Here is a 27,713-nt window from a genome sequence, read left to right as displayed (position 1 = left end):
ATAGTTCTGCATGGCTGTAGTTTTCCTCTGATGGTGACTGATATTGGGTTGGATCTGGAAGAAGAAACTAGCTTTCCATCATTATTTTGTGCTGGTTTGTGCAAAGATTTTCTGCTCTGCTTGCTAGCAGTGGATGTAGACATTTACTGTATTTTAATGCCATATGGCAGTAAGATTTCACCATTGGTATTTCTAGAGAGCCAGAAAAGTTTGTCTGTATAAAAATACATGTTTATAAACAATAGACCTACAATGAATACCCCCATCTGCTAGGTGAATGTGATCTCTGCAGAAATTCCCATAAAAGGTGGAAATCTTTGCAACTCTTTTTTTACTTGTTTTTCCCTAGTGAGACATAAGACTGAAAAGATGGCACCAAAACAGCATATGCCCGATATTTAATTTTGAATTTGTTTCCTTCTGTTGAAGCAAAGCAGTGCTGTTACTCTGGATCTAGAAATAGGAATACTGTGGAAAATCATGAATTTTAGCCGTGTTTAGAACAATCCTAGAAAAGATAGTTCTTTTTCAAGACTATGAAAATATATTGCTTTAAGTTGTGGCTAGTTCATTTCACCGTAGTAAAAAAGATACAAATTTTCGATTTTATCTAGGGACTGCCTAAACCAGTTCCAAATCGATACCTCTTTCTAATGATTCATCCATTCATTCAGTTGTATTTACTGGGTGCTTACTGTGTCGAACACTGTACTAATCGCTTGGGAGAGTATAATATAACAGTAAACAGACATTCCTAGCCACAACAAGTTTATAGTATATTGGGGCAGAGAGTAATATAAATAAATAAATTGCAGGTATGTTCAGAAGTGCTGTGGGGCTCGAAGGGGGATGAGTAATGGGAGCAAGTCAGGGTGACACAGAAGGGAGTGGGAGGAGAGGAAAGGTGGGCTTAATCAGGGAGATTAAGATGTGCATTCAATAAGGCTTGGAATTGGGGGAGAATAATTGCTGCTCTTCCAAAATGGTCATAGCCAGGGCTCGATTAAGAATCTAGTGGAGCTCGGTCTAGTCCTTTTTGAGGGAATGACTGATGCTCATGACAGTATACATAGACAATTTCGGGATGATGTCACAGAGCACCTTCACAGCCAGAACAGTGGTGGAGATAGAAGGGAGCAGTGGTCTTTAAAAGTGGAGGGCCACGGTTAAAAAGAGGATGGGAGAAGATTAATTCTTCACAGGTGGGACCAGGAAGCTACTGCTGGCTCTGTTCCCTCCTCCCCCAGACAGATTGTATCGGGCCCTGGGGGTGTGGAATGGAGATGGACACACACATTAGCCTACTCTTGGTAATGACAATACCAGGGAACATTAGTGGATGCTAACTGCCACCCATGCCCCCTAGCTATTCACTTGTGGGAGTCAGAAGGAAGTGGGTTCTAATCCCTGCTCTGCCCCTTGTCTGCTGTGTGACCTTGGGGAAATCACTTCACTTCTCTGTGTGTCAGTCACCTTATCTATAATCTGGGGATTGAGACTGTGAGCCTCACGTGGGACAGGACTGTGTCCAACTTGAATTGCTTGTATCCACCCCAGCGCTTAGTACAGTGCCTGACACATAGTAAGGGCTCAACAAATACCAAAATTGTTATTATTTTAATTTCCATTTGGAAGGAACTCGGTAAAGTTGAGTGGCTTCAGCTGGATTTACCTTGTAGTGTCCCATTTAAGAGTCAACCGATTTGGCTGCCGGGGACTAGGAAGATAAAAGGCCCCTTTCCCCAGCATGAGGTGCCTCGGCCCTGGAGCGTGGCCTGCCTGGGACTGTTTGAGGGGATGGTGTAGTAAGGGTGAGACCATGGCAGCACCTGAGATATAGAGCTGAGTTCCAAGTCCTTATCCCCAGAGAGTCCCCCTCTCATCAATCATCCTTTACCTAACAGAGCAGAATCACTTAAAATGGCAGTGGTACACATGGAGAATGGGAACATAGGAGCAGAGGGATTTGGGGGGATGTCAGGTGGTGGACACCTGAGGTCAACAGCAGTTGCCACCCTGCTGACTCTGATGTTGCATGGCACAGTGGAAAGAGCATGGGCTTGGGAGTCAGAGGTTGTGGGTTCTAATTCCGGTTCTGCCACTTGTCAGCTGTGTAACTTCGGGCAAGTCACTTAACTTCTCTGTGCCTAGGTTCCCTCATCTGTAAAATGGGGATTAAGACTGTGCACCCCAGGAGGGACAACCTGATTACCTTGTATCCACCCCAGTGCTTAGAGCAGTGCTGGGCACATAGTAAGTGCTTAACAGATACCAACAATATCATCATCATCATCATCATGTTGCACATACATGCTGCTAAGGGAAGCAGTATGGGCTAGTGGAAAGAACATGGGTCTGGGAGTCCGAAGGACCTTGGATCTAATCCCGGTTCTGCCACTTGTCAGCTGTGTGACTTTGGGGAAGTCACTTAACCTCTCTGTGCCTCAGTTACCTCATCTGTGAAATGGGGATTAAGATTGTGAGCCCCACTTGGGACAACCTCATTACCTTGTATCTACCCCAGCGCTTAGAACAGTGCTTGACACATAGTAAACGCTTAATACCATAATAATAATGCTGGGCATTTCATTCATTCATTCAATAGTATTTATTGAGCGCAGAGCACTGTACTAAGCGCTTGGGATGAACAAGTCGGCAACAGATAGAGACAGTCCCTGCCGTTTGACGGGCTTACAGTCTAATCGGGGGAGACGGACAGACAAGAACAATGGCACTAAACAGCGTCAAGGGGAAGAACATCTCGTAAAAACAATGGCAACTAAATAGAATCAAGGCGATGTACAATTCATTAACAAAATAAATAGGGTAACGAAAATATATACAGTTGAGCGGACGGGTACAGTGCTGTGGGGATGGGAAGGGAGAGGTGGAGGAGCAGAGGGAAAAGGGGAAAATGAGGCTTTAGCTGCGGAGAGGTAAAGGGTGGATGGCAGAGGGAGTAGAGGGGGAAGAGGAGCTCAGTCTGGGAAGGCCTCTTGGAGGAGGTGATTTTTAAGTAAGGTTTTGAAGAGGGAAAGAGAATCAGTTTGGCGGAGGTGAGGAGGGAGGGCGTTCCAGGACCGCGGGAGGACGTGACCCAGGGGTCGACGGCGGGATAGGCGAGACCGAGGGACGGCGAGGAGGTGGGCAGCAGAGGAGCGGAGCGTGCGGGGTGGGCGGTAGAAAGAGAGAAGGGAGGAGAGGTAGGAAGGGGCAAGGTGATGGAGAGCCTTGAAGCCTAGAGTGAGGAGTTTTTGTTTGGAGCGGAGGTCGATAGGCAACCACTGGAGTTGTTTAAGAAGGGGAGTGACATGCCCAGATCGTTTCTGCAGGAAGATGAGCCGGGCAGCGGAGTGAAGAATAGACCGGAGCGGGGCGAGAGAGGAGGAAGGGAGGTCAGAGAGAAGGCTGACACAGTAGTCTAGCCGGGATATAACGAGAGCCCGTAATAGTAAGGTAGCCGTTTGGGTGGAGAGGAAAGGGCGGATCTTGGCGATATTGTAGAGGTGAAACCGGCAGGTCTTGGTAACGGATAGGATGTGTGGGGTGAACGAGAGGGACGAGTCAAGGATGACACCGAGATTGCGGGCCTGCGGGACGGGAAGGATGGTCGTGCCATCCACGGTGATGGAGAAGTCTGGGAGCGGACCGGGCTTGGGAGGGAAGATGAGGAGCTCAGTCTTGCTCATGTTGAGTTTTAGGTGGCGGGCAGACATCCAGGTGGAGACGTCCCGGAGGCAGGAGGAGATGCGAGCCTGAAGGGAGGGGGAGAGGACAGGGGCGGAGATGTAGATCTGCGTGTCATCTGCGTAGAGATGGTAGTCAAAGCCGTGAGAGCGAATGAGTTCACCGAGGGAGTGAGTGTAAATGGAGAACAGAAGAGGGCCAAGAACTGACCCTTGAGGAACTCCAACAGTTAAAGGATGGGAGGGGGAGGAGGCTCCAGCGTAGGAGACCGAGAATGATCGGCCAGAGAGGTAAGAGGAGAACCAGGAGAGGACAGAGTCCGTGAAGCCAAGGTGAGATAAGGTACGGAGGAGGAGGGGATGGTCGACAGTGTCAAAGGCAGCAGAGAGGTCAAGGAGGATCGGAATGGAGTAGGAGCCATTGGATTTGGCAAGAAGGAGGTCATGGGTGACCTTAGAGAGAGCAGTCTCGGTAGAGTGGAGGGGACGGAAGCCAGATTGGAGGGGGTCTAGGAGAGAATGGGAGTTAAGGAATTCTAGGCATCGATTGTAGACGACTCGTTCTAAGATTTTGGAAAGGAAGGGTAGTAGGGAGATAGGACGATAACTGGAGGGGGAAGTGGGGTCAAGAGCGGGTTTTTTAGGATGGGGGAGACGTGGGCGTGTTTGAAGGCAGAGGGGAAGGAGCCCTTGGAGATTGAGTGGGTTAAAAATAGAAGTTAAGGAAGGGAGGAGGGCAGGGGCGATGGTTTTAAGAAGGTGAGAGGGAATGGGGTCCGAGGCGCAGGTGGAGGGGGTGGCACTTGCGAGGAGGGAGGAGATCTCCTCTGAGGATACTGCAGGGAAGGATGGGAAAGTAGGGGAGGGGGTTGTTGGGGGGGAGGGGAGAGGCGGAGGGGTGACTTTGGGGAGCTCAGACCTGATCGTGTTGATTTTCGTGAGGAAATAGGTGGCCAGATCATTAGGGGTGAGAGATGGGGGAGGGGGAGGAACAGGGGGCCTAAGGAGAGAGTTAAAGGTCCGGAACAATCGGCGGGGGTGACGGGCATGGGTGTCGATGAGGGAGGAGAAGAAGCTTTGCCTGGCGGAGGAGAGGGCAGAGTTAAGGCAGGAAAGGACAAATTTGAAGTGTGTGAGGTCGGCTTGGTGCTTGGACTTTCGCCAGCGGCGCTCAGCAGCTCGAGCATAGGAGCGTAGGAGGCGGACGGAGGAGGTGATCCAGGGCTGTGGGTTAGTGGCGCGAGAGCGGCGGAGGGAAAGGGGGGCGAGAGAGTCGAGATGAGTAGTGAGGGTGGAGTTGAGAGCGGAGACCTGATCGTCGAGAGTGGGAAGAGAGGACAGGGCGGCAAGGTGAGGCGAGATGCTATTGGAAAGACGGATGGGATCGAGAGAGCGGAGGTCTCTGTGGGGCAGTAGCGAAGATTTGCAGGGGGAGGGAGTGTGAGAGATGAGGCAGGTGAGAAGGTTATGGTCCGAGAGAGGGATTTCAGAGTTGGGCACACACTGGGCACACAGTAGAAGTTTAAATACCATTAAAAGAAGTATGGTGGCCATTTTGGGAAGGTCTGTTTAGGGTGCCATCTTCATAAGGATCAAGGAAGAGGGCATGGTGACAATCTTAAGCAGGTAGAGTTGTGCATCTCTAATGGGGTGACTGGGGCCCCTCCCAAACCTTCAGCCCAGTTAGCCCCTATTTTAATATGTCTCCTGTCATAGCTGGTAGCTCTCTAAAATTTGTGATAAATGGCACTCAATCTTTGTCCTTTCATGGATATTGTTCACATTCTTGATTAATTTTTGTTTGAGATGCCCCATTTCTCACTGTGGAATGCAATTTGAATATTAAAATTTAGTAATAGTATTTCCCTTTTCATAAAAGATTTTATTCATCTTGCCTTAAGATCTCAAGAAGGTGACCAGAGGGAAAACATACTTTGATTAATATTTGTTCAATTCAGAACTATCTGTTCTACTGAAATTTTTCTTCAATTTGTAATTGACTATCAGCCCCTTTTTTGATTGGACATAGCTGTGTAAAAAAAAAAAAAGATGAACAATTAGAAGAATAGTGATTTAAAATCTACTGTCAAATTGAGCAGATATAATTTACAATGTGGTTTTTCCTTTATCTGTCCTTGTATTTCAATAGTATTTATTAAGCACCTATTGCACCTATTGTAAGTACAATAGAATTTGTAGATGTTATAACTTCCCTTAAGGATTTTGCAACCTAGCAGGTGAGACAGTCACTAAAATAAAATACAGATGTGAAGGAGAAGGAAAGGGGGGTGGGTACATGAGTTAATAGTAGGGTATGTGAGTTATGTACAGAGGTTTTATGGGAGTGTGTACTTAAACACTTAAGTAGGTGTCCTGGAAGTGCTAAAGTGGCTGGTAGAGTGATATAAATTAAGATGATTATAAATTAATTGGGGAAGGCCACCTGGAGGAAAAGTGATTTCAGAAGGGCATTAAAAATGGGGAGAGTTGTGGTTGCTCAGATTCATAAGAGGAGGTATTCCAGGCAGTGAGGTGGGTTTGACCAACAGGAGAGCAGCAGAAGAGACAAGGAGACACTGTGCAGATGATGATGTTGGTATTCGTTAAGTGCTTACTATGTGCCGAGCACTGTTCTAAGCGCTGGGGTACATACAGGGTAATCAGGTTGTTCCACATGGGGCTCACAGTCTTAATCCCCATTTTAGAGATGAGGTAACTGAGGCACAGAGAAGTTCAGTGACTTGCCCACAGTCACACAGCTGACAGGTGGCAGAGGCAGAATTAGAACCCATGACCCCTGACTCCTAAACCCTTGCTCTTTCCACTGGGCCACGGTGCTTCGATGAACACTATGAACAAAATGAACACTAGAAAAACAAAGAGTGTGTTCTGGGATGTAATGGGAGAAGAGAGTAGATAAGTAGGAAGCAAATAGCTGATTAAGTGATTTAAAGCTGATCGTCAAAAGTTTCTTCCTGATACGGAGAGGAATGGGTGACCATTTGAGATCTTCAAGTTGAGGGGAGGTAGGTGGGTAATAATGATCACACACGGTGGAAAGAAATACTTTTGACTTTTTTAGTACTAGTGTAGTGAATGTGGAATAAAAAAAGACTGCTTCATAAGTTTTGGTCATATTTTATTTCTGAGGAAAGTTAAATGCTCATAGTCAAATGCAATCGGCTTTTTTTTTTTTTTTTTGTGGAGACCCTTTCAATCGAACAGTCGTATTTACCAAGCACTTATTGTTTGCAGACCACTGTACTAAGTGCTTGAGATGAGAATACAGTAAAACAGAGTCCGTAAATGAAATCCTTAGAAGGAGTTTACAGTCTAACACAACTCAGAGTGAGAAGGTAAGCTTTACTAGGTCTGGGGGGACATGTAGAACTATCGCAAGCCTAGGAGTAAGGAGGACCTGAGTTCTAATCTTGGCTGCACCATCTGTCCGCTTCTGTGACCTCGGGCAAGTCGCTGTCACCTCAGTTACCTCATCTGTAAAATGGGGATTAAGACATTGAGCCTCATGTGGGACATAGATTGGGTCCAACCTGATTAGCTTGAATCTACCCCAGCGTTAAGTACAATACCTGGCACATAGTAAGTACTTAAGAAATACCGTAAGAATAATCAAATAAAATGTAGAGTGGGCACGCAGACAAATATTGTCAGACAACCAATTTTCTTCTCCAAAAAAGATAATTAGACATAGGAAGTGTACGGCAGAGAGGTTTTAGACATGAAAAGCTCTACCTGCTTACGCAGCATTAATCTGATTCACCAACAATGGCATGTTGAATCCCTGCTAAGAATAATTGAATAAATGAAAGCATTAACCCTTTTTCGGTGTGTATTCCATAGGTACATCATCCCTTCGCTTCAGAGATTTGATAATGGCTTCTATCAGTGTGTGGTGCGAAACAGGATGGGGGCACTCTTGCAAAGAAAATCAGAAGTTCAAGTGGCATGTATGTATGGCAGAATAAAATTCTTAAATATTAAAGTGGATTTTCCCCCATTTTGAAGGGTTTGCTTGCTAAATGCTAGAGCATGATAAGGGTCCAGTGCTTCAGAAACATTAGGTTCTAGTTTTATGACAGCTATGTACTTAGCCTTTCTGCCCTTAGGAACCATGATGAATCAAGATTATTTATGAGAATCCATTAGATATTTTGTTTTCCTTAATGGGAACTCAGGTTTACCATTTTTTTTCCATTTGTTTAATAATTTAATTAATAAAGGTTTAATAAAGGTTTTTTTCAATTTCTAAATTTCTATTTTGATATAGGAACTCAAGATTACTTATTTTTCACTGAGAATGAAACATTAGTGGTCAAACTACCTTGCCATATGACTTTAAAATAAAATTATTAATTCATTATCTGTATAATTTAGCATTTTAGCACTATGTACACAAGGAAATCTTTTCAGAAATAGCAGATAGAAAATTTATTCTTTCATGCATGTATGTATGTTATCTTCTAATTTTCTTCTAGGTTTATTATTATACTCATACCAGGTATGTGTCATTCAGATCATTTGCTGATTTTAAAGTACCATTCTTTGGTCTGTGAAATAGTTTTGAGGAAATGGAATGCTGATTTTTGCCATAGATTACACTCAGCTATTTTCTTTTCTCTGTTGTCTCCTCCCCAAAGAAACATTATTTAGAAAAACATAGTTTCAAGATATCTAGCCATATGTAAGTAAACATTATTAAATTAATAATTTCAGTATATCATCAATTTAAAATTAGAACACTGGAGTAATGCTATCATTTCTAGTCTATGAGCTGCAGAATAGGAAGGACACTGACAATTAAATGCAGCCAAATTATAATGATACTACTATTGATAATAATGCCATGTTTTTGTTAATAACACATTTCTTTTTCCCGAAACATTATATTCCTAATAATGTCATTCATCTAAATTTATACTCAAAACATCTTTATAGGGTAGGAAAAAGCAGGAATTATTATCCCCATTTTACAGATGAGGAAACTGAGGTCCAGACAGAAGCAGCGTGGCTCAGTGGAAATAGCACGGGTTTGAGAGTCAGAGGCCGTGGGTTCTAATCTCAGCTCCGCCACCTGTCGGCTGTGTACTTTGGGCAAGTCACTTAACTTTTCAGTGCCTCAGTTGCCTCATCTGTAAAATGGGGATTGAGACTATGAGCCTCACGTGGGACAACCTAATTACCTTGTTTCTACTTCAGTGCGTAGAACAGTGCTCAACACAGAGTAAGCGCTTAACATATACCAACATCATTATTATTATTATCATTATTGGGAATCAGAGGTCATGGGTTCTAATCCTGACTCCAGCACTGGTCAGCTGTGTCACTTTGGGCAAGTCACTTAATTTCTCCAGGCCTCAGTTCCCTCATCTGTAAAATGGGAATTAAGACCGTGAGCCCACGTGGGACAACATGATGACCTTGTATCCCCCCTAGCTCCTAGAACAGTGATTGGCAGACAGTAAGCACTTAACAAATACCATTATCATTATTATTATTATTATTATTATTAATAAACACAAATTGCCCAGCAGTCCAGGGTCGAGCCAGGACTAGGACTCTGTTCTCCAGATTTCCAGCCTCAGTCTCTTGCCACTAAGACCATGATGGTATAAATGTCAATCAGGTCTTGTTGAATTCTTTATAAGGAAAATCCATTTTGAAGAAAATGATTGGCTTGAGCACCTTGTGTTAAAGAGTCAAAATGCATGCATTCCTAGCTTTAAAGTTAATCTCTAGGAGATATAAAAAAATTGTGGTATTTGTTAAGCGCTTACTATATGCAAAGCACTTTTCTAAGCACTGGGAGATACAAGGTGATGAGGTTGTCCCACGTGGGGCTCACAGTTTTAATCCCCATTTGACAGATGAGGGAACTGAGGCACAGAGAAGTTAAGTGACTTGCCCAAAGTCACACAGCTGACCATCGGCAGAGTGGGGATTAGAACCCGTGACCTCTGACTCCCAAGCCCGTGCCCTTTCCACTGAGCCACGCTGCTATAGGAGAAGGCACATAGTGCCACTGAAAACTTTTGAGTGAGCTAGATTTTTCCCGAAGTCCAGGTCACTCCCTGGCAGTGATCTCCTTAAAGAAGAGCAAGGATTATTTTATATCACTGGGATGCCATTTTTTTGCACGCTGGAAACACGAACAAAAGTGCACTTAATTTTACTCTAGTGGTTTGAAACAGTACCCAAATGCCTTAAGTAATAAACTTATAGCCAGAGAATGATTTTGACATTGGCAAAGCAATATGTTTTTCTAATAAAATTGGAAGGTCATTTACCATTGAAAACCTTGTTAACATTTCACTGTAAATAGAGAAGAAATTCAATATGAAACTTTAAAAAGCATTCCTAACTTAAGAATAAGACTTAAGGAAGGAGAGTCTCCTAAATTTTAATTTGAAAAGATATGTGATGGTCAGTTTTCTGGGGTGAAAAGAATTATCTTAAAGAAAATGATTAATGGAAGAAAGCTTTTGTAATTATAAATGATTGTCAGGTCTATGCTACAAAGTCCAATCTGGCAATCAAAGAATATTTAAAATTCCTGAATTGTGTAGTTTTATTTGAGTCAGTCTGCTGTGATTACTTAACAATTCTAGTGAGTCCTGTAGAGCATCATCTTTTCAGTTAATTGAAAGGAAACAAAAAATTCAGATCAATACTCCAAACACATTTGCACAAGTTAATAGTCTAAAATTAATCATTACATCTTAAATCCAATTTTTTAAATTACATTTGTTAATCTCTGATAGTAATATTTTTCTCCCCTTTATCCTTAGTTATAGATTCCTTATTTTATTTCACCATCTCCTGCCCCTTCACCCCGATTCCAAGGTTTTTTTTTATTGTGCTTTGAAATAATTGTCTGAGAGGTCCTTGCAGGGTTGTTTTATTACTCTTTATTACCTTCTTTCATCTTTGGCATTCTCTTTTCCTTAGAATATTAAAGGCTACTTGTGTCATGGGGGTGCTCATTTTTTCTGTTTCAGACAAACTTTCTGTAATTGGAGCTGTTGCTTAATGTTCAATTTATGTATGTATCCATATACATGTGTATATGTGTGTATCTATGTAGATATAATTTATTAAAATGACATATGGTACAAATAGCCTGATTGGATTATGGAAGTAAGTTTAAAAGGAGCAAAGAGTCTCAGAACTGAAAAAGAAATGAGCTGTTGACTCACATGAAGTGTTCTGACAGCTGTGAATTTCCAAATGCCCTAACCACCAGCTCGCTTCCTTACCAGTGAGTTAGGCAGTAGACCAGAACAGTGCACAGCAGATTCCAATTAAGTTTTTAGCACAGGAATAAAAAAAAAAAAACCAACAACGCAGACATACACACACAGGCTGGTAAATGCCCAGGAATGTTCTAGGGAGCCGGGAACCCAGCTTAGGAGAACCTCATTCCGAACAATCAGACCCCAGGAAAAAATGAAAAAGAGGAACATTTTATAATAGAACAAGGAGATAAAGGGAAGGGACTCTGGCAAAGAACTTGGAAATTAGAAAGGCAACTATCTCAAACGAGCAATTTAAGTTTAGAGGGTGCTTCAGGAACTGTATTATGTAAGGTAAGAATAGCTTTAAAGAATTTACTTGTCTTTTTACAAGACCACAGTTACTGTTTGAAAAGACTTTTCAGTTTTATCACTGTAATAAGATTAAGGTTGTGCAGTCCTGCTGATAAATGTACTTCTTGGGTGGGCTGGCCGTTCTTGCCTTTCCTTCTGCTTCACTACCCAACCAAAATCTGTAGGAATCAGCACTACTGCACAGTCTTACTTGTCTTGCTGCTTTAATTATAGCAATTCCAGTGACTTTGGTATAAAATATCATTTATTTTTTTTTGGCCAAACTACTCAGGAAGAGATTTCTGGAAGATTCTAAGGATAATACTCTTTTTCTTGCAGATATGGGGGATTTCATGGCTGCAGATCAGAGAAAAACTGTTTCTCCAGGGATGGCAGCTGTTCTAAACTTGCTGCAAATTATCAGCTATCCCAAGCCACAGGTGACTTGGTTTAGAGATGGACACAAGATTATTCCAAGCCACAGAGTGTAAGTTGATTTGAAGTTCAACAGATATAAAATTGGAAATGAATTACATTTGATAGGTTATATACTAATTCACAATTAGCATATAATGTATTAGCTAATTAAAGACTAAAGTAGTCTAGTCCTTTCCCAGTTTGAGAGAAATTGGTATTTAAGATTGCCTCTTAAACTGTTCAACTGCGTAATATGATTTAATCTTAATGCTTGGTGTATGGCAGCAGGTGAGGAGCATGGAGAATGCCTACTTATTCCTACCTCTGTTGCTTTTTATGATGCACTTTTGAGCAGTGGGTACTCAACCCTGAGATGTATTAGCCAAAAGTTCTAATTTAATGAAAGCTGGTATTTACTTTTAAAGTAGCAATTTTTTTATTGATATGACTCCCTCTGACAATAAAACAGTAATTGCTAAATATTTATCTTTATCCTTTTATCTTACCCTGACAGTTTTATTTCCTTTGGTCTAATTAATGATTTATCCACTCACAGCAAAATGGTTGCTTTGTGATTAGTTAAGCATTATTTCAAGGTGTTTTAGCTTCTTGGGGACACCTGTTGCCAAACAGGGTTTCTTTCTTTCTTTTCTGGGGCTTTTAACGGTGGGAAGGACATTTGGAATTCATATACTACTTAGGTAGTTGGTAATCAAAATAATTTAAGAGGGGAAAAAGAGGTTTCTTCATATGAATGTTAATGAAAAAATTAGACAGCTCGGTAAATATAGAATAAAAATGCACCGTGTCTCTGGAAATCTGTACACAGTTAAAATTTATGAAGGGACAAATCACGCTTTTTTTATTTAAGGTGATATTCCTATGTTTTACTCATAGTCCTTAAACGTTAATATGAAAAGTAGTTCAAAGCTGAGCCTACTTTCATTCATTCAATAATATTTATTGAGTGCTTACTATATGCAGAGCACTGTACTAAGCACTTGGAATGTACAATTCAGCAACAGATAGTGACATTCCCTGTTCAATAACAGGCTCACAGTCTAAATGGGGGAGTCAGACAGCAAAGTAAAACAGAACAAAACACCTAACAGCTAGAACACTTATACTCAAGACCACTTTCTTCTTCTAACTTTTAGGCCAGAGACCGTTGGAACTGAGTGTGTTTGTTATGCCTGCTCATTTTGGTACCAATTTTTTTTCTAGGGAATTAAAAGGAGCAGGGAGTGTAATATAACAGTTTTCAAATGCTAGAAAGACCAGTATTTTAGAAAATATGGGAGGATATAGCAGAATGAGCAGTTATTTTTTAGTTCTCAAATTGCAATGATTTCCCCCCCCCCCCCCCCCCCCCAGGCTGTGATCTCACTGCACGGTAGGGAACTTGTCAACCAACCCTGCTGTATTTTCCCAAGTGCTATGCTCTGCACACAGTAAATGCTCAATAAATAAAATTGATTGCACATTTTCATCTGATTTCCAATTAGGGTACATGCTTTTTTAGATTTGGATGAAGTAGAAATAATAGATCATTTTCTTAGGATTTTAAGCTGAAAAATCATTTGATTTGGGGAGCAGATTGATTAGATCACTTTTTGCAATTTGAAGTCAGTGGAGGTAAACAAGTGCTCAGTGTTAGGTTTATGAGGTTGGAGCTTCTTGGAAATATAAATTCTTTATTTAGAACATAGAAAACTTTAAATTGTAGCATAATTTATGGTGGGAAAATTATTCAACTCTGTAGCAAATGATGAATTCATTTGTTAACCTGTAGTGAAGCTGCACTGATGAGATATTTACTCTGTGTAGGAAAGCCACAGGATATAGATTAAAATGATCTAACTTTACCTGTTTTTTCACTTACGCATCTATTCTGAAGAATCTTTCAACTCCTGCTTCACTAAAGCAGAAGTCAGCATGGCTTAATGGAAAGAGCCCAGGCTTGGAAGTCAGAGGCCGGAGGTTCTAATCCTGACTCTGCCACTCATCTGCTTTGTGACCTTGGGCAAGGCACTTCACTTCTCTGGTCCTCAGTTAACTCATCTGTAAAATGGGGATTAATAATAATAATAATGTTGGTATTTGTTAAGCGCTTACTATGCGCAGAGCACTGTTCTAAGTGCTGGGGTAGATATAGGGTAATGAGGTTGTCCCACGTGAGGCTCTCAGTCTTAATCCCCATTTTACAGATGAGGTAACTGAGGCACAGAGAAGTGAAGTGACTTGCCCACAGTCACATAGCTGACAAGTGGCAGAGTTGGGATTCGAACCCAGAGAAGCAGCGTGGCGCAGTGGAAAGAGCACGGGCTTTGGAGTCAGGGCTCATGAGTTCGAATCCCAGCTCTGCCACTTATCAGCTGTGTGACTGTGGGCAAGTCACTTAACTTCTCTGTGCCCCAGTTCCCTCATCTGTAAAATGGGGATTAAGACTGTGAGCCCCACGTGGGACAACCTGATTCCCCTGTGTCTACCCCAGCGCTTAGAACAGTGCTCTGCACATAGTAAGCGCTTAACAAATACCAACATTATTATTATTATTATTATTATGACCTCTGACTCCCAAGCCCATGCTCTTTCCACTGAGCCACGCCGTCCTTGAAGAGAGTGGCAGAGTAATGACTCCCAAAATATGGTTGATGAAAGGAAAAGAAATGAAAAATGACAGAGGAACAATTTGAGAGAATGAAGTGCTTCCTAAATTTTAGGCAGCAATCATCCCTCACGGTTCCCTTCTTCGGTTCCCTGCAAATACATTTGAGTTGGCCTGTGAGCCCCACGTGGGACAATCTGATTACACCTCGTCTCTGCCCCAGCTCTTAGAACAGTGCTCGGCACATAGTAAGTGCTTAACAAATGGCATTATTATTATTATTTCATATAGTCATGTCCTTAAAACCCCACCTTAGTACTGAAACAAGTAAGTAGTCTGCTATGGGTAAACCTCTGAGGTATATTTTTATTTCACATCTTTTGTTGTCTGTGCGCAGTCTTCACATTCTTGCAAACATTAACTTGGCTTTTTTTTTTTTAAACCCTGTTCTCAACTACCAATTACTGTGTTAACTCAATGCTTTACCATAGCCAAAGTAAATGCAATCAGAATGCATGTGGCTTTTCTTCTTGTTACGTGCTTACATGCCATTTAAAAGGGTGACTCATTTCTGCCCCTAGAAATGAGAAATATGAGATTTTCAGTAGACACTCAATAAATACTATTGAGTGATTGAAGAGCATAACTTTACTGCACTAATTAGCTGGCTTGCTGATTTATTTGTTCTTTTGCCTAGCCGGCTACACCAAAGGTTGAATGTGAAAGTTTCAACATCAGGTTGAGATCGGATTGTCGGAGATTAGGCTGATCTGTTTCTTCACATGGCCACAAGGACTGCTAAAGCCATGTGACGTCACAGTGCCTTGTCAAATCTTAACCTTGGCTAATGCAAGATGTTTGAAAGATTATCTTGGCCCAGCTTTTCTGGATAATCAAAATTTGACTGAATAATCAATTTTTGAACATCTTTCCAGTTAATATCATAGGTCCTCCTGGCTTTTAAATGCTTCCACCTTGAAGATAAAATCGATCGTCACTTGTTAGTGTGAAACTTCAAATGAAATAAATTAACTGAAACTTTGTGGCCTTGGCAACCTTAGAATTGTTTGTTCGTTTTGTAAATCGAAATGAACAGCATCCAGAGGCACCTAGCCACATTCCTGATCTCTTGTTCAAATGATCCAGAGGTGCTCTCTGCTCCCATCCCACCCTGTGGTTTTGTGTAAGATTCTAAGAGAAGCAGTGTGGAGTAAAGGATAGGGCGTGGTCCTGGGAGTCAGAAGGACCTAGGTTCTAAGGCTAGCTCTGCCACTTGTCTGCTCTGTGACCTTTGGTAAGCTGCTGAACTTCTCTGTTCCCCAGGTACCTCTTCTGTAAAATGGGGATTAATACTGTGAATCCCATGCATTGTTTCCAGATTGATCATCTTGTATCCATTGTAGCGCTCAGGATAGTGCTTGACATGTAGCACTTGACATTAAATACCAAAGAAAAGAATTCTTATGTTTTACTTCTGTGTGGTTTTCTTTATTCCCCCAGTGTTTAGTACAGTGCATTGCACTCTCTTTTGACAGCAGGGATTGTGTCAACTAGCGTACAGTCCCAGGTGCTTATGAAACTGTTCGGCATATAGTAACTGTTCGATAAATACTGATAGCACTGCTGATATCAGGGACTTAGGACATTTCTGTTACTCAGTGATGACCCAATTAGTTGCCCTGAATCAAGCTAATGGGCTAGCAGGACCCCCCCGATCATGTTCTCGCTTCTCGCAGCATGGTGACTTGTGACTCCATTACCATTTCCCTAATTTGATTTTAGCCTGGACCCCATTAGCAACTCTAGCTCCTGCGTTTTTCAGTAGTTGCACAGCCATTTGTTTTCACCAACCTTTTTGAGCCCTTTGAGAGTCTAAATGTTCGATTTGAATAAGGGACTATAACTTGATTTAGGGTAGAAGCTCCATGTAACAATTTGTCAGTTACTTTTAAGTAAAATTCAGGTGACCAGGTTACATATTATCCACTGCAAGCTATTGTTCCTAGGTAGGTAATTTTAAAAGAGGAGGCTTTAGTGCTCAAATAATAGTATCAACGGATTTTACACTTTGTACGCAAACTCACATTTTAATGAAAGGAAGGATGTAAAAAAAAAAAAAAGCTGCTGGACACCTTGCAGGAGAAGTGGTAACCAAGAACAGAAAGGTCTTAAAAGGGCAAATGCTCTCTATGACTGTCATGAAACGATTTAAAACTGTGGAACAAGAATTTATAGGTTTTAGAGAAACCAAATATTCATATTATTCTGACTTTGTGGAAAGCATTGATGGCCTGCCTTTGCAAATTAAAGGTGAGAACTGTCTTGTACAAACAATAGCTTGGCTTAAAAGTATTGTTTTTGTGATACTTCTGTCTTTAAAACATGTATTTCTTTTTCTAGCTCTCAAAATATGAAGAGATCCACTAATGTCGCTGTTTCTTTCTCTCTCAAACTCTCTCTCTTTTTCTCCCTCTCTCTCCCTGTCATTCCATTAAGAGGCTATTTCTGTGTGTTTATCAAATTAGAGCCAATGAGCATGTTCTGTACCATGCCAGTCTAGTGCTTAATTGTGTGTCCTTGTGTTGACAGCGTGCAGAATGCAATCGGACAAGAGTGCTAGCAGAAATTGCTATTTATATGGCACTTGTAGAGTTGTGAAATTTATGGATTAATCTTTTCAAAAAATCTAATCGGTTTTGCGGCAGGATGCTTGTCTAGTAATCTGAATTGTTACTTGAAAGCAGTCAACAGTATCCCAGGTGACTTATAAAGCAACCTGACTCATAATTGCCCATACTTAACTTGACTGTCCATTAACTTATTAACATTTCTGTTCAAGAAGTATTTGCTCAAATTAGCACTTGCAATGAAAAGTGCTCAATTTAATGCCGGATATATTGCTTTTTACAGGTAATGCACATTTTCACGGTTTCGAATGAAAGCTCACAGGTACTTTATATCTGGCAAAATATGACTAGTTTGTTTTAAGCGCTATTTAAAATTACAAAACTGATTCCGTAATTTGAGATGGATAATTTTCTATCCTTGATATTGGCTCCCTTTGGAGGAAGTGTGTGCTGGTAAACTGGTGGTGGCAGGGACTCCTGAACTGAAAAACTGAAAAGCAAATTCATAAAATGAATGAGAACCACAGATGAAACCTGTTGGGCTGCTGGGAGGCTCACCCTGCCCTGCCTCACAAAACCCTGTCGTTTCCTCCCCCTGCTTCTTTTTCTTCTTCCCTCTCTGGCTCAGTGGCTCAGCCACCAGTGCCTCCTCCATCTGGGCCATGGGGTGATGCTAGGGACACTTAAACGTGAAGGAGTCGCTCCCTTTGGGTTGGAGGCAAAAATCTCTTGCACCAAAGCATTGCGGTGGCAGACAGGGCTGTGGTGTTAGCCCAAATTAATAATAAAAATGGTATTTAAGTGCTTACTATTTGTCCAGGATTGTTCTGAGCACTGGGGTAGATACAAACTAATCAGGTTGGACACAGTCCCTGTCCCACATGGGGCTCACAGTCATAATCCCCATTTTCCAGATGAGGTAACCTAGGCACAGAGAAGTGAAGTGACTTGCCGAAGATCACACAGCAGGCAGAGCTGGAATTAGAACCCAGATCCCAACAAACCCTCCCCCAAAACAGTGAAAGGAGTTTGAGTTTCAGGTGAGGAGGACTTTATTGCCAGTGGTCCGCCAGACTACCTGTCACGCAGCGGGGTTCACAGTCTTACTGTTACTGGAACGCCGCCCTGCCGATGGGGCCGTGTCAGCCACTTCCCTTCCTGCCCTCAGTCTATTGCACAGACTTTACGTGTGGTCATATATTTCCTAGGATTGGTATGATTATGCAAGTGATTCTTTGGTGTCATCAAAATGGTCGTCTTTGCTTCCGTGCCTGCCGGCTTGCCACAGTGAGGTCATGGGGTTGATCTGGTTCTGTTGAGAGCTATTCGGGCTGGAATTAACTGGTTCCAGTTGCTGCTGAATGCTTCATGGTTTCTGTCACCTTGACTATTTATAAGAAGTTTGTTCACTCCATGTTTACTTTAAGTGTTTATCCCTTTCTGCCCCCACCATGAGACTTTAAAGGAATAGTCAATAAAGTGGTGAAGCTCTCCACTAGGAGTTACGTTTGTTTTATGATAAGAGAATGGGTGGTAATAAAGCAGCATGGCCTCGGGGAAAGAGCATGGGCCTGGGAGTCAGAGGCCCTAGGTTCTAATGCCAGCACAGCCACTTGTCAGATGCGTGTCCTTGGGCAAGTCATTTAACTTCTCTATGCCTCAGTTTCCTCATCTGTAAAATGGGAAATTAAGCTTTGGGCCCCTTGTGGGACAGGGGACTGTGTCCCATGTGATTATCTCATATCTAGCTCAGTGCTTAATACAGTGCTGGGCACATAGATGCTTAACAAATACCATTAATAAATACATGCCCAAGTAATGGAGTATGTGTATTAATATATAAAGTGTTTAGAAGGTAGTTAATGTGGACAGTCTATGGAGGAGGAAATTTAACTTGTTATAGCTCTTGAGAAGTACAGAAGGGCTTGGAAGTGGGAGAAGCAGCGGGGCTTTTTGGATAGAGCAGGGGCCTGGGAGCTAGAAGGACCTGGGTTCCAATCCCTGCTCTGGCACATGTCTGCTGTATGACCTTGGGCAAGTCACTTCTCTGAGCCTCATTTACCTCATCTGGAAAATGGGGATCGTGATTGGGAGCCCCATGCGGGACAGAGATCGTATCCAACCTGTTTAACTTGTATCTACCCTAAAGCTTAGAACAGTGCTTTGCACAGAGTAAGTGCTTAACAAGCACCATTATTATTATTATCATTAGGGAGAACTGTGGTTTGTTGGGTTTGTAGGAGTTCCATGCCTACGGGCCAGAGGTGGGAAAGGGGAGAGAATTGTACAGAGAGAATATTTATTTAGGAGAAGCCCCAAGCACAGCCTGGGGAGTAGCCTGTGAAAAGAGCTGATAAATAAGACAACTGGTGAAGAGTCTTGAAACCAAGAAGAGCAGTCTGTTCTTGATATAATGCAAATGGCTAACCTTTTATGAGGCTTTTGAGGAGGGAAGAGATGTATACAGAATGATGTTTAAAAAGATGATTGAGGCTTCAGATTGTAATCTAGAGGGAAGGGGCCGTAGGTCACGAAAATAGGAGGCCGATATAGTAGTCTCAGCAGGAGATAATGAGAACCTGTAACATCAGCAAGGTAGTAGTACATGGTGGAGAAGGGGCAGGTCAACAAATGTTGTTGAGAGCAAACTGGCAGAATTAAGCTTTTTTCTTCAACTAAAAGAAATTTAAATGGATTTAAGGCCATTCTAATTCTGTTCCTGTAGGCTCAAATCAGTAAATCGAAAGGCCATCACAACTGAGTCTCTGGACTGAGGAAGCTACACAGAGTCTAATCAGGAGCCACAGGTTTGCCATGACTGAGAGCTCAGATGATAACAATAATATGGGTATTTATTAAGCGCTTACAATGTGCCAAGCACTGTTCTAAGCACTGGGGTAGATAAAAGATAATCAGGATGTCCCACCTAGGGCTCACAGACTTCATCCCCCTTTTACAGATGAGGTAACTGAGGCACAGAGAAGTGAAGTGACTTGCCCAAGGTCACACAACTGACAAGCGCACATACAGCTTGGATTGTTTTTATACCTGCTCATACTGAATCCCTTCTACCAAGCTTCGGTCCTTCAGCTTTGAGGCCTTTCTCTAGTTTTCTCTTCTGCATAACATTTCACCACTTGGAAAGAGGTGAGTCAGCTTGGGGATTTTGCTGCACACGCTCTCTTGCAAGTCCTTTATGAGGATATTAAATAAAACTATTCATAGTGAGGATCCCCGGAGAACCCCCACTGTTTGCCCATCTCCCTCATAAAAAAAAAAATTGGCTTTTGTCCCTTGTCCTGTCCTGTCTTTTAAGACAGCTTTCATCCCTCAGCGAAATTCCCTCCAATCCCACAAAGATCGTATTTTAAAAGTCTTTGATATGGAACTTTGTCGAAGGACTTTTGAAAAATTTAGATATATTATCCCCATGGTTCCCTTCTAGTCACTTTTTTAGTGACCTCTTGAAAGTATTCCAACAAATTTAATGAGGCATGATTCCGCTTGTGGAAACCTTGTTAATTTTTCACAACAGGTTGTTTTTATACAGGTGCTCGTTGATCGTAAGAGTAATTGGTCTACTGGTTTGTCAGGTACAGAAGTGAGGCTTGCCAATCTATTTCCCAAATCACCTCTCTAAACTATCTCATGCTGCATGGCCTAGTGTAAAGAGTACAAGCCTGGGAGTGAGAAGACCAGCGTTCTAATCCTTACTCTGCCACTTGCCTGCTGTGTGAACTTGGACGAGTCGCTTAACCTCTCTGTGCACTTTCCTCATCTGACAATGGGGATGAAATGACTGCGCCCCCTCCTACCTGGACCGTAAAACCCATGTGGGGTACGGATTGTGTCTGAGCTGATTATCTTGTATTTATCCCAGTGTTGAATGCGATACTTGGGACCTAGTAAGCACTTAAAAAATACCACTATTCCTATCATTAGTATTATGCATGAGTTAGATTGGAATCCACCGGTCGGCTGAAACCGTGGCTCTTTGTAGCGATGTAGTGTTCGTAATGGCACGTACCCTGGCCAAGAGTCCCCAGAATTCTTCAATACTCTTGGGGGGCTTTGGCCTGGTCCCGGTGATTGGTTTATCTGTTTGGTTTACAACTCTCCTGCATAGTCACCACTTGGATTCAGTTCCTCTACCCTTCCTAGTTGTAAGATGGACGCGGTCATCCTAGCATCCATATCAAAGACTGGCCAACCGGGAAATTCCACCCGGAACCCTGATGTTTGGATTCAGTGTCACTGAACCATGGCTCCTAGGTCAACGTGGCTACCCAGAGCCTATTGCCACTGTCCTCTGCTTTGTGTCACCAGTGTGCAGGAGGTAGGGGAACTATGAATGAACTATAGGTAGCTCCATTCTTCTATCATCATAATTATGTTATAATAATGTTGGTATTTGTTAAGTGCTTACTATGTGCAGAGCACTGTTCTAAGCGCTGGGGTAGATGCAGGGTAATCAGGTTGTCCCACGTGAGGCTCACAGTCTTAATCCCCATTTTACAGATGAGGGAACTGAGACACAAAGAAGTTAAGTGACTTGCCCAAGATCACACAGCTGCCAAGTGACAGAGCTGGGATTCGAACCCATGACCTCTGACTCCCAAGCCCGTGCTCTTTCCACTGAGCCACGCTGTGATTACTATAGCTCCGTTCTTCTATCATAATAATATGTTAGGTGATTACTATGTTCCAGGCACCGTTCTAAGCACTGGGGTAGATACAAGATAATTGGGTTGGAGGCAGTCCCTATCCCACATGGGGCTCACAGTCTTAATCCCCATTTTACAAATGAGGGAACGGAGGCACAGAGAAGTGAAGTGACTTGCCCAAGGTCACACAGCAGGCAAGTGGCAGAGCTGGGATTAGAACCCATGACCTTTTGACTCCTAGGTCCGTGCTCTAGCTACTAGGCCATGAGGTCACTAGCTCTAGAGGAAGGACAGCAGTGAGGGCAAAGCAGAAATACCACTCAATAGAAGAGTCATTCAGTCATATTTATTGAGCACTTACTCTGTGCAGAGCACTGTACTAGCGCTTGGAATGTACAATTCGGCAACACATAGAATCAATCCCCGCCCAACCACAGGTTCATGAGAGAAGGAACAGATTGTGCGTAGCGGCCCCAAACTGCTGCCCTGGAGTTAGTCCATAACTCACAGCTTTTTTCATTCTAGAAACATTCCCAGATCTCTGGGAATGAAAAACTGAGTTTCTGAGTGGAAAACAATGCAGTTATCATAAAATTCTTACCAAACATAAGAAATTGTTACATAGATCTCATGATTTTGAACATTGCCCGGAGTAGCATTCGCTATCAGAATTGAGGGTGTGCGAGAGAAACTTTGCCACTACCCGTCATGGTATGTCTGAAGATGACTCTCACTAAAAAGGTGAGGAGGAATTCTCATCTTAAGAACATGGTAGAAATAAAAAAAAGATACACTTAGTATAATTACAACTACTGTTGACAATTTTGCTGTTTCCATAAGAACTACGTATTGGAAGAAAAACGTTATGAGCTGTGTAATTGTAAACTGCAGATCAAGGAAATAATTGAGAACCTTCATTTAAAAAAAGGAGAAAGAAAGAAAATGAGAAGCTTGGGTACTTGTTTCTCTTGCAAAAACATCTGAAAATAGCATGAAATTCAGACTACGATCATAATAGTGGATTTAATGATTTATTTGTATTAAAACCAAGTCTTAACTTGTATGCCTATCAAAGGGCATTCATCAGACTATCACTCAGTATCTGTACTTCTGCATTCACTCGTTTGGTTAGTATTTATTGAAATGCCACAAAGGACTTTACTCTGAACAAGCACTCTGGGTGAAGAAATGAACTCTGTTTAAACAAGATTTCCATAATAGGAATTTTTGAAAATTACTTGCTCCTATTTAAGTCTGCAGTGTAGTGCATTTAGTTTAATGACAGGGGTTTAATAATCTGTGTACCAATTTTTCATTTGAAAATGAAGTGCCTCTTTTACATAAGCAGATCTAGCAACAATAATGCATTTCTATCCAAATATTAGTCTATTATACATTCTTAGTTGAGCATAATTGCATTTCACGAATTCTACATCATATTTTAATTAAAACTGTGATAATTACCATACGGTTTTAATGAACAATAAATTCTGAGGCTGCCTAGGCTATAATGTGTTGGCTGAAGAATGCTTTTGCTTTATTTAAGTACCACAATCTGTATCCACATCATGTTTTGAATTGACAGCCATCATCAGCAGGAACCACAATCAAACTCTTTTCTTTTGTTCATCTGTTTTGTCAAAGATCTCAAATTGCTTTTCATTTGTTCTCTTCTACTGGGATATAAATACATACTATGTATATTCTTAAGATGGGATGTCCTTGCAGTAACATCTTTAAAGGGCAAATATATGTAGTAAGCAGCATGACCTAGTATGAAGAGCAAGGGCCTGGGAGTCAGAGGACCTGGGTTCTAGTCCAGGCTCCACCACTTACCCGCTGTGTGACCTTAGGCACGTCACAACTTCTCTGTTCTTCAGTTACCTCATTTGTAAAATAAGGACTAAAGCTGGGAGCCCTATGAGGGACATGGACTGTGTCCAACCTGATTATCTTGTATCCAGCCTAGTGGCTGGTACAATGGCTGGCATATAGTGAGCGCCTAAATATCATAAAACCAAAAAAACTACATTACCCAATACTTAGCATTTCACTAAGACCAGGGACACCAAAAGACATAGGTGTCATTTTCTCATTTTCCACACAGAAGTCAACTTTAACAGGGAGACAGAGACTTAGACATATAGCAAGACCCAGGGGAGAGCAGAAAGATCCAAGTAGACGAGGGACTACGAGGGATCCAGAGGAAAACATAGAAAATGGACTTAACCTGATCTTCCTCCCTGGGAAATGAGTGTAAAATCAACATTTTAAAATTTTTGTTCAACTTCATGGGTGATCCATAATTTGTAAAAAGTTCGTGTCAGTTCCCCAAATTTAGTTTCTCACATTCAGAACTTTTTTGTTTTAATTTTAGTCTATTTTTCCTGTAAGAAATATCTTATCCAAAAACGAACTACCATTTCTCCATGGCTATTTCAACATTTTCACACACCAACAAATAATAAAGGGTATATTATCTTATAATCTGTAAACATTTCAAAAGGCTCAGAAGATTAATTCTGTTTCTTATTGGTCATGTCTTTATCTTGAAGGAAGAAAGTGCTTTTATAGTGAGCTGAATGAGAAGAAAATCTCAATAATGAAAGATATAGCTTTTGAGTGATAACTGTAGATCTTAAATTTCAAGAATATAGTTGGACGCCGTCGGTTTTCTCTTTAAAAGAAAGAATGCCCTTTTAGCAATTTGGAGATGGGGCGTAACAGTGACAAGGTATTTTATAGACTGAATTTTTTCTTTTAAAACTGTTAGCTAATGGAAATAAATTGTTTGTCCTGCAGCCGGATTTACAGCTTAATGGTGTGGACAACTTTCTCTCCCATCACTTTTTTTTAAATCTTGGATTCCTTCTTTTATCTGAGAAGTTTAGGGTTAGAATGGATGATTATCACGTCGTATCAATCAATCATATTTACTGAGTGCTTACTGCATGCAGAGCACTGTATTAAGCATCTTAGGTAAAGCAGGAGTGTGAGGATACCTCCTCCCAACAGGAATGAGGGATGAGCATCAATCTTGAGACTTGAGGATATAGAACCCGTGCAGAGGAATGGAGTATAGTGCCAGTGGCTTGTTTCACATCTCTCACGTTCTCTTATCCCTGTCCGTTGCATCCAGCGCTTAGAACAGTGCTTCGCACATAGTAAATGCTTAACAAATGCCATCATTATTATCATTATTCCCACTGAGCACAGTGAGCAGTGAGGGAGCAGGTAGGCAGGGCTTCTGCAGTCTTTACCCACTGTAGCCAATTTCAAGTAGAACCAGGGCTAGAACAGAGGTTTTCTGGTTCCCCAGACGGTGTTTTTCCATTCGACCAACAACAGAGACTACTCTGAATCCTATTAAGTGAGCCAATGTGGATTTGGAGTTACGGAGGGCCTGGAGCCAAGACAGTTGTCTTGCAACCAGGAAGAACTACGAAGCATGCCACATAATCATGGGATATTTTGAATTTGGTGTCCAGAGTTCCGGCACTCTTTGGAGAACTATGGGAAGAAAGGAAATAAAGTTATGAAAAGCTAAGTCCAGTTGCAGTCCGATGTAAATAGTAGCTGAACGTGAAATGTCTGATTCGTCAGCTACTTCTTGTTTGATTCCGTGGCTCACTGGAAACAGCCCGGGCTTGGGAGTCAGAAGTCATGGGTTCGAATCCCCGCTCTGCCACTTGTCAGCTGTGTGACTTTGGGAAAGTCACTTAACTTCTCAGTGCTTCAGTTACCTCATCTGTAAAATGGGGATGAAGACTGTGAGCCTCATGTGGGACAACCTGATTTCCCTGGATCTATCCCAGCGCTTAGAACGGAGCTCTGCACATAGTAAGCGCTTAACAAATACTAACATTATTATTATTATAACTGTCACTCTTGATTATTTTCTTAACTCCCAGAACATGCTAGACTCTATAGCAAAGTGGATTAAGCTCAAGATACCTTCCTTGCTGCTAGGATTTCCTTTTTTAAGTAGACAAGAGACAAAATGGATTTATTTCTTTTTTTTAGGTGTTTGAAGCTTTTTGGGTTTGGGGTTTTTTTGTTGTTTTTTGGTTACTCTTCAAAAAACTCACATCAGTTGAAACTAGACCATGAATAATTCTAGATTTGTTAGAGGGGGTTGATGGAAATGATTTTCTTCCTTTTGGAGCACATGTTTGTGGGGAAGACTCCACCAAAAATGTGTAAATATGATGGGAAAGTAGAGGGTACATTCTTCAAGCTGCTTGCCAATATTTCATTTGCGTTTATTAACGTTTCCCAAATGACAACACTAATGTTTTAGGAGCTTCTTGAGAAAAGCACATGTGTTACTACTCTCTGGCAGCAGATAAAATGTGCAAGAACTCTGACAGTTTGGCAGCCAGCTCCTGGCTATCATGCATTTCTCTTTCTGCTCCCAAAAGATCATGGGTTTCTGACAACAGAATATGATTTTGAAATCATTACTTTTGAAATATAGTTTCAAAACAGATGAGTTTAAAGCTCCATCTTTAGGGGTAGTATTTGTAATTTTCAGCAAGCTGTAGTATGATGCCGTAGGAAAGAGAAAAGCAGAGTATTGGTAACCCTCAACAATGTCCCCGAAAACTGAGAAGCATCTTTTATCTGCACTGACTTGGGGCTAATTAACACCAAGTTGAACATGTGGATTAATGAAAAGCCTCAGTCAGTAGATTAATTTCACTGGATTCATTTGCAGGTGTGAGCCAAGCCCATCAAATTCTATATACATGCTCTCTTCTGGTATGCATATGAGATTTTTGGGGGTAGGATTTGCATCACAGATATTTCAGAGGCACATTCTGAATATGTGACATCTATATCAGTGGGGAGGTAGAGAACATCAGGAAATCTGCTGTAAAATTCTCACTGATCCTCAAACATCAGGTATGCTGTGTGTAGAAACTTCATTTGTTTTAGCAAGTATCTCACACTGAGGGCTACCTCTTCTTAGAGGAATAGACATTCCTCTAGAATTGAATGGTGAATTGCCTGAAGACTCATTGTCAACAAATTGAAATAGGTTGGTTTTTCATTCAATCGTATTTATTGAGCGCTTACTGTGTGCAGAGCACTGTATTCATTCCTTCAATTGTATTTTTTAAACACTGTGTGAAGAGTACCATACGAAGAGCTTGGGAGAGTAGCATACAACAATAAATGGTCAAGGTTCCTGCCCAATTCGAGCTTACAGTCTTGAAAGTCAACTATTAATAAACTTCCTTCATTGAAAAACCTAGTAAGAGGTAGGGCTAGAATTTTGACAGTTAAGCTCTTAACTCTAGGCTTAGAATAAGATTAGGTGTAGGGTTACGTGTTCATGATTGGTTTTCCTTAGACTTTGAGATGACAGAATATTATGTCATCATTTGACAATCTTTAGATATTTGGTTTCGGTGGTTCGTTTCATGGCCTACATGTTTATGGAGAGAGATGATAATGATGGCATTTGTTAAGCACTTACTCTGTGCCAAGCACTGTTCTAATGTCCTTGAGACTGGAAGATGACACCATTGGAGGTGAATTTATTTTTTTCCAAGTGTGAGAGAATGCCTGCAAAGGCAAGTGCACAATCCCAAATCCCTCCTGTCAAGTCCTTGTTAAAGATCACCCTTTCCCAAGGTAGGGTCAGTGTCTTTTGTTATTTACACTTCAGTCTCATGATGTTTCCAAAGTCCCTTTTCTAAGGGTCAACAATTTCCCAGTTGTCATGTGCGCACTGGAGTGACTTACCGTTTTATACCTTCCTCTTCCTATCTCACAGAGATGGTCTCCCTGATGATGCATCTGTGGGCTGAGAGTCCTAACCTGAGATTGTTCCAGTCCCTATGTGAAACCCCAAAACATAAAGTGGACAAGAATTTTGGGGGTTGGTGCAGAGAAAAGTGATCAGTTCAACCAGACAATACAGTCATTCATTTAATCTCATTTATCGAGTGCTTACTGTATGCCAAGCCTGGGAGAATACAATATAACGGTAGACAGGCACATTCCCTGTCTGGGACATTTGCATTATTTTCTAAAATTGCTTGGGCTGTCAGGACAATTCTCTGCAGAGGGTTCCTCAAACTGCTAAGTATTCACCTTTC

General features: G+C 41.7%; 1 protein-coding gene across 3 annotated transcripts in view; it reads left to right on the top strand.

The window, feature by feature from the left end:
- SDK1 (sidekick cell adhesion molecule 1) overlaps positions 1–27,713 on the top strand; it is a 739,495-nt gene that overhangs the window by 249,200 nt on the left and 462,582 nt on the right. For 2 of the 3 annotated variants that reach the window (XM_029057499.2, XM_029057498.2), the window contains exons 3-4: positions 7,548–7,654; positions 11,630–11,777. In XM_029057499.2, the coding sequence (XP_028913332.1) occupies positions 7,548–7,654; positions 11,630–11,777 (255 nt within the window). Of the gene's footprint in view, positions 1–7,547; positions 7,655–11,070; positions 11,291–11,629; positions 11,778–27,713 lie in introns of those variants that run through there. The other variant, XM_029057500.2, reaches the window with a different exon arrangement.

This window comes from Ornithorhynchus anatinus, chromosome 2, assembly GCF_004115215.2.
Source record: "Ornithorhynchus anatinus isolate Pmale09 chromosome 2, mOrnAna1.pri.v4, whole genome shotgun sequence".
Taxonomy (NCBI): Eukaryota; Metazoa; Chordata; class Mammalia; order Monotremata; family Ornithorhynchidae; genus Ornithorhynchus; species Ornithorhynchus anatinus.
Note: the sequence above shows the minus strand (reverse complement) of the source record. Positions and strands in the feature narration are given on the sequence as shown.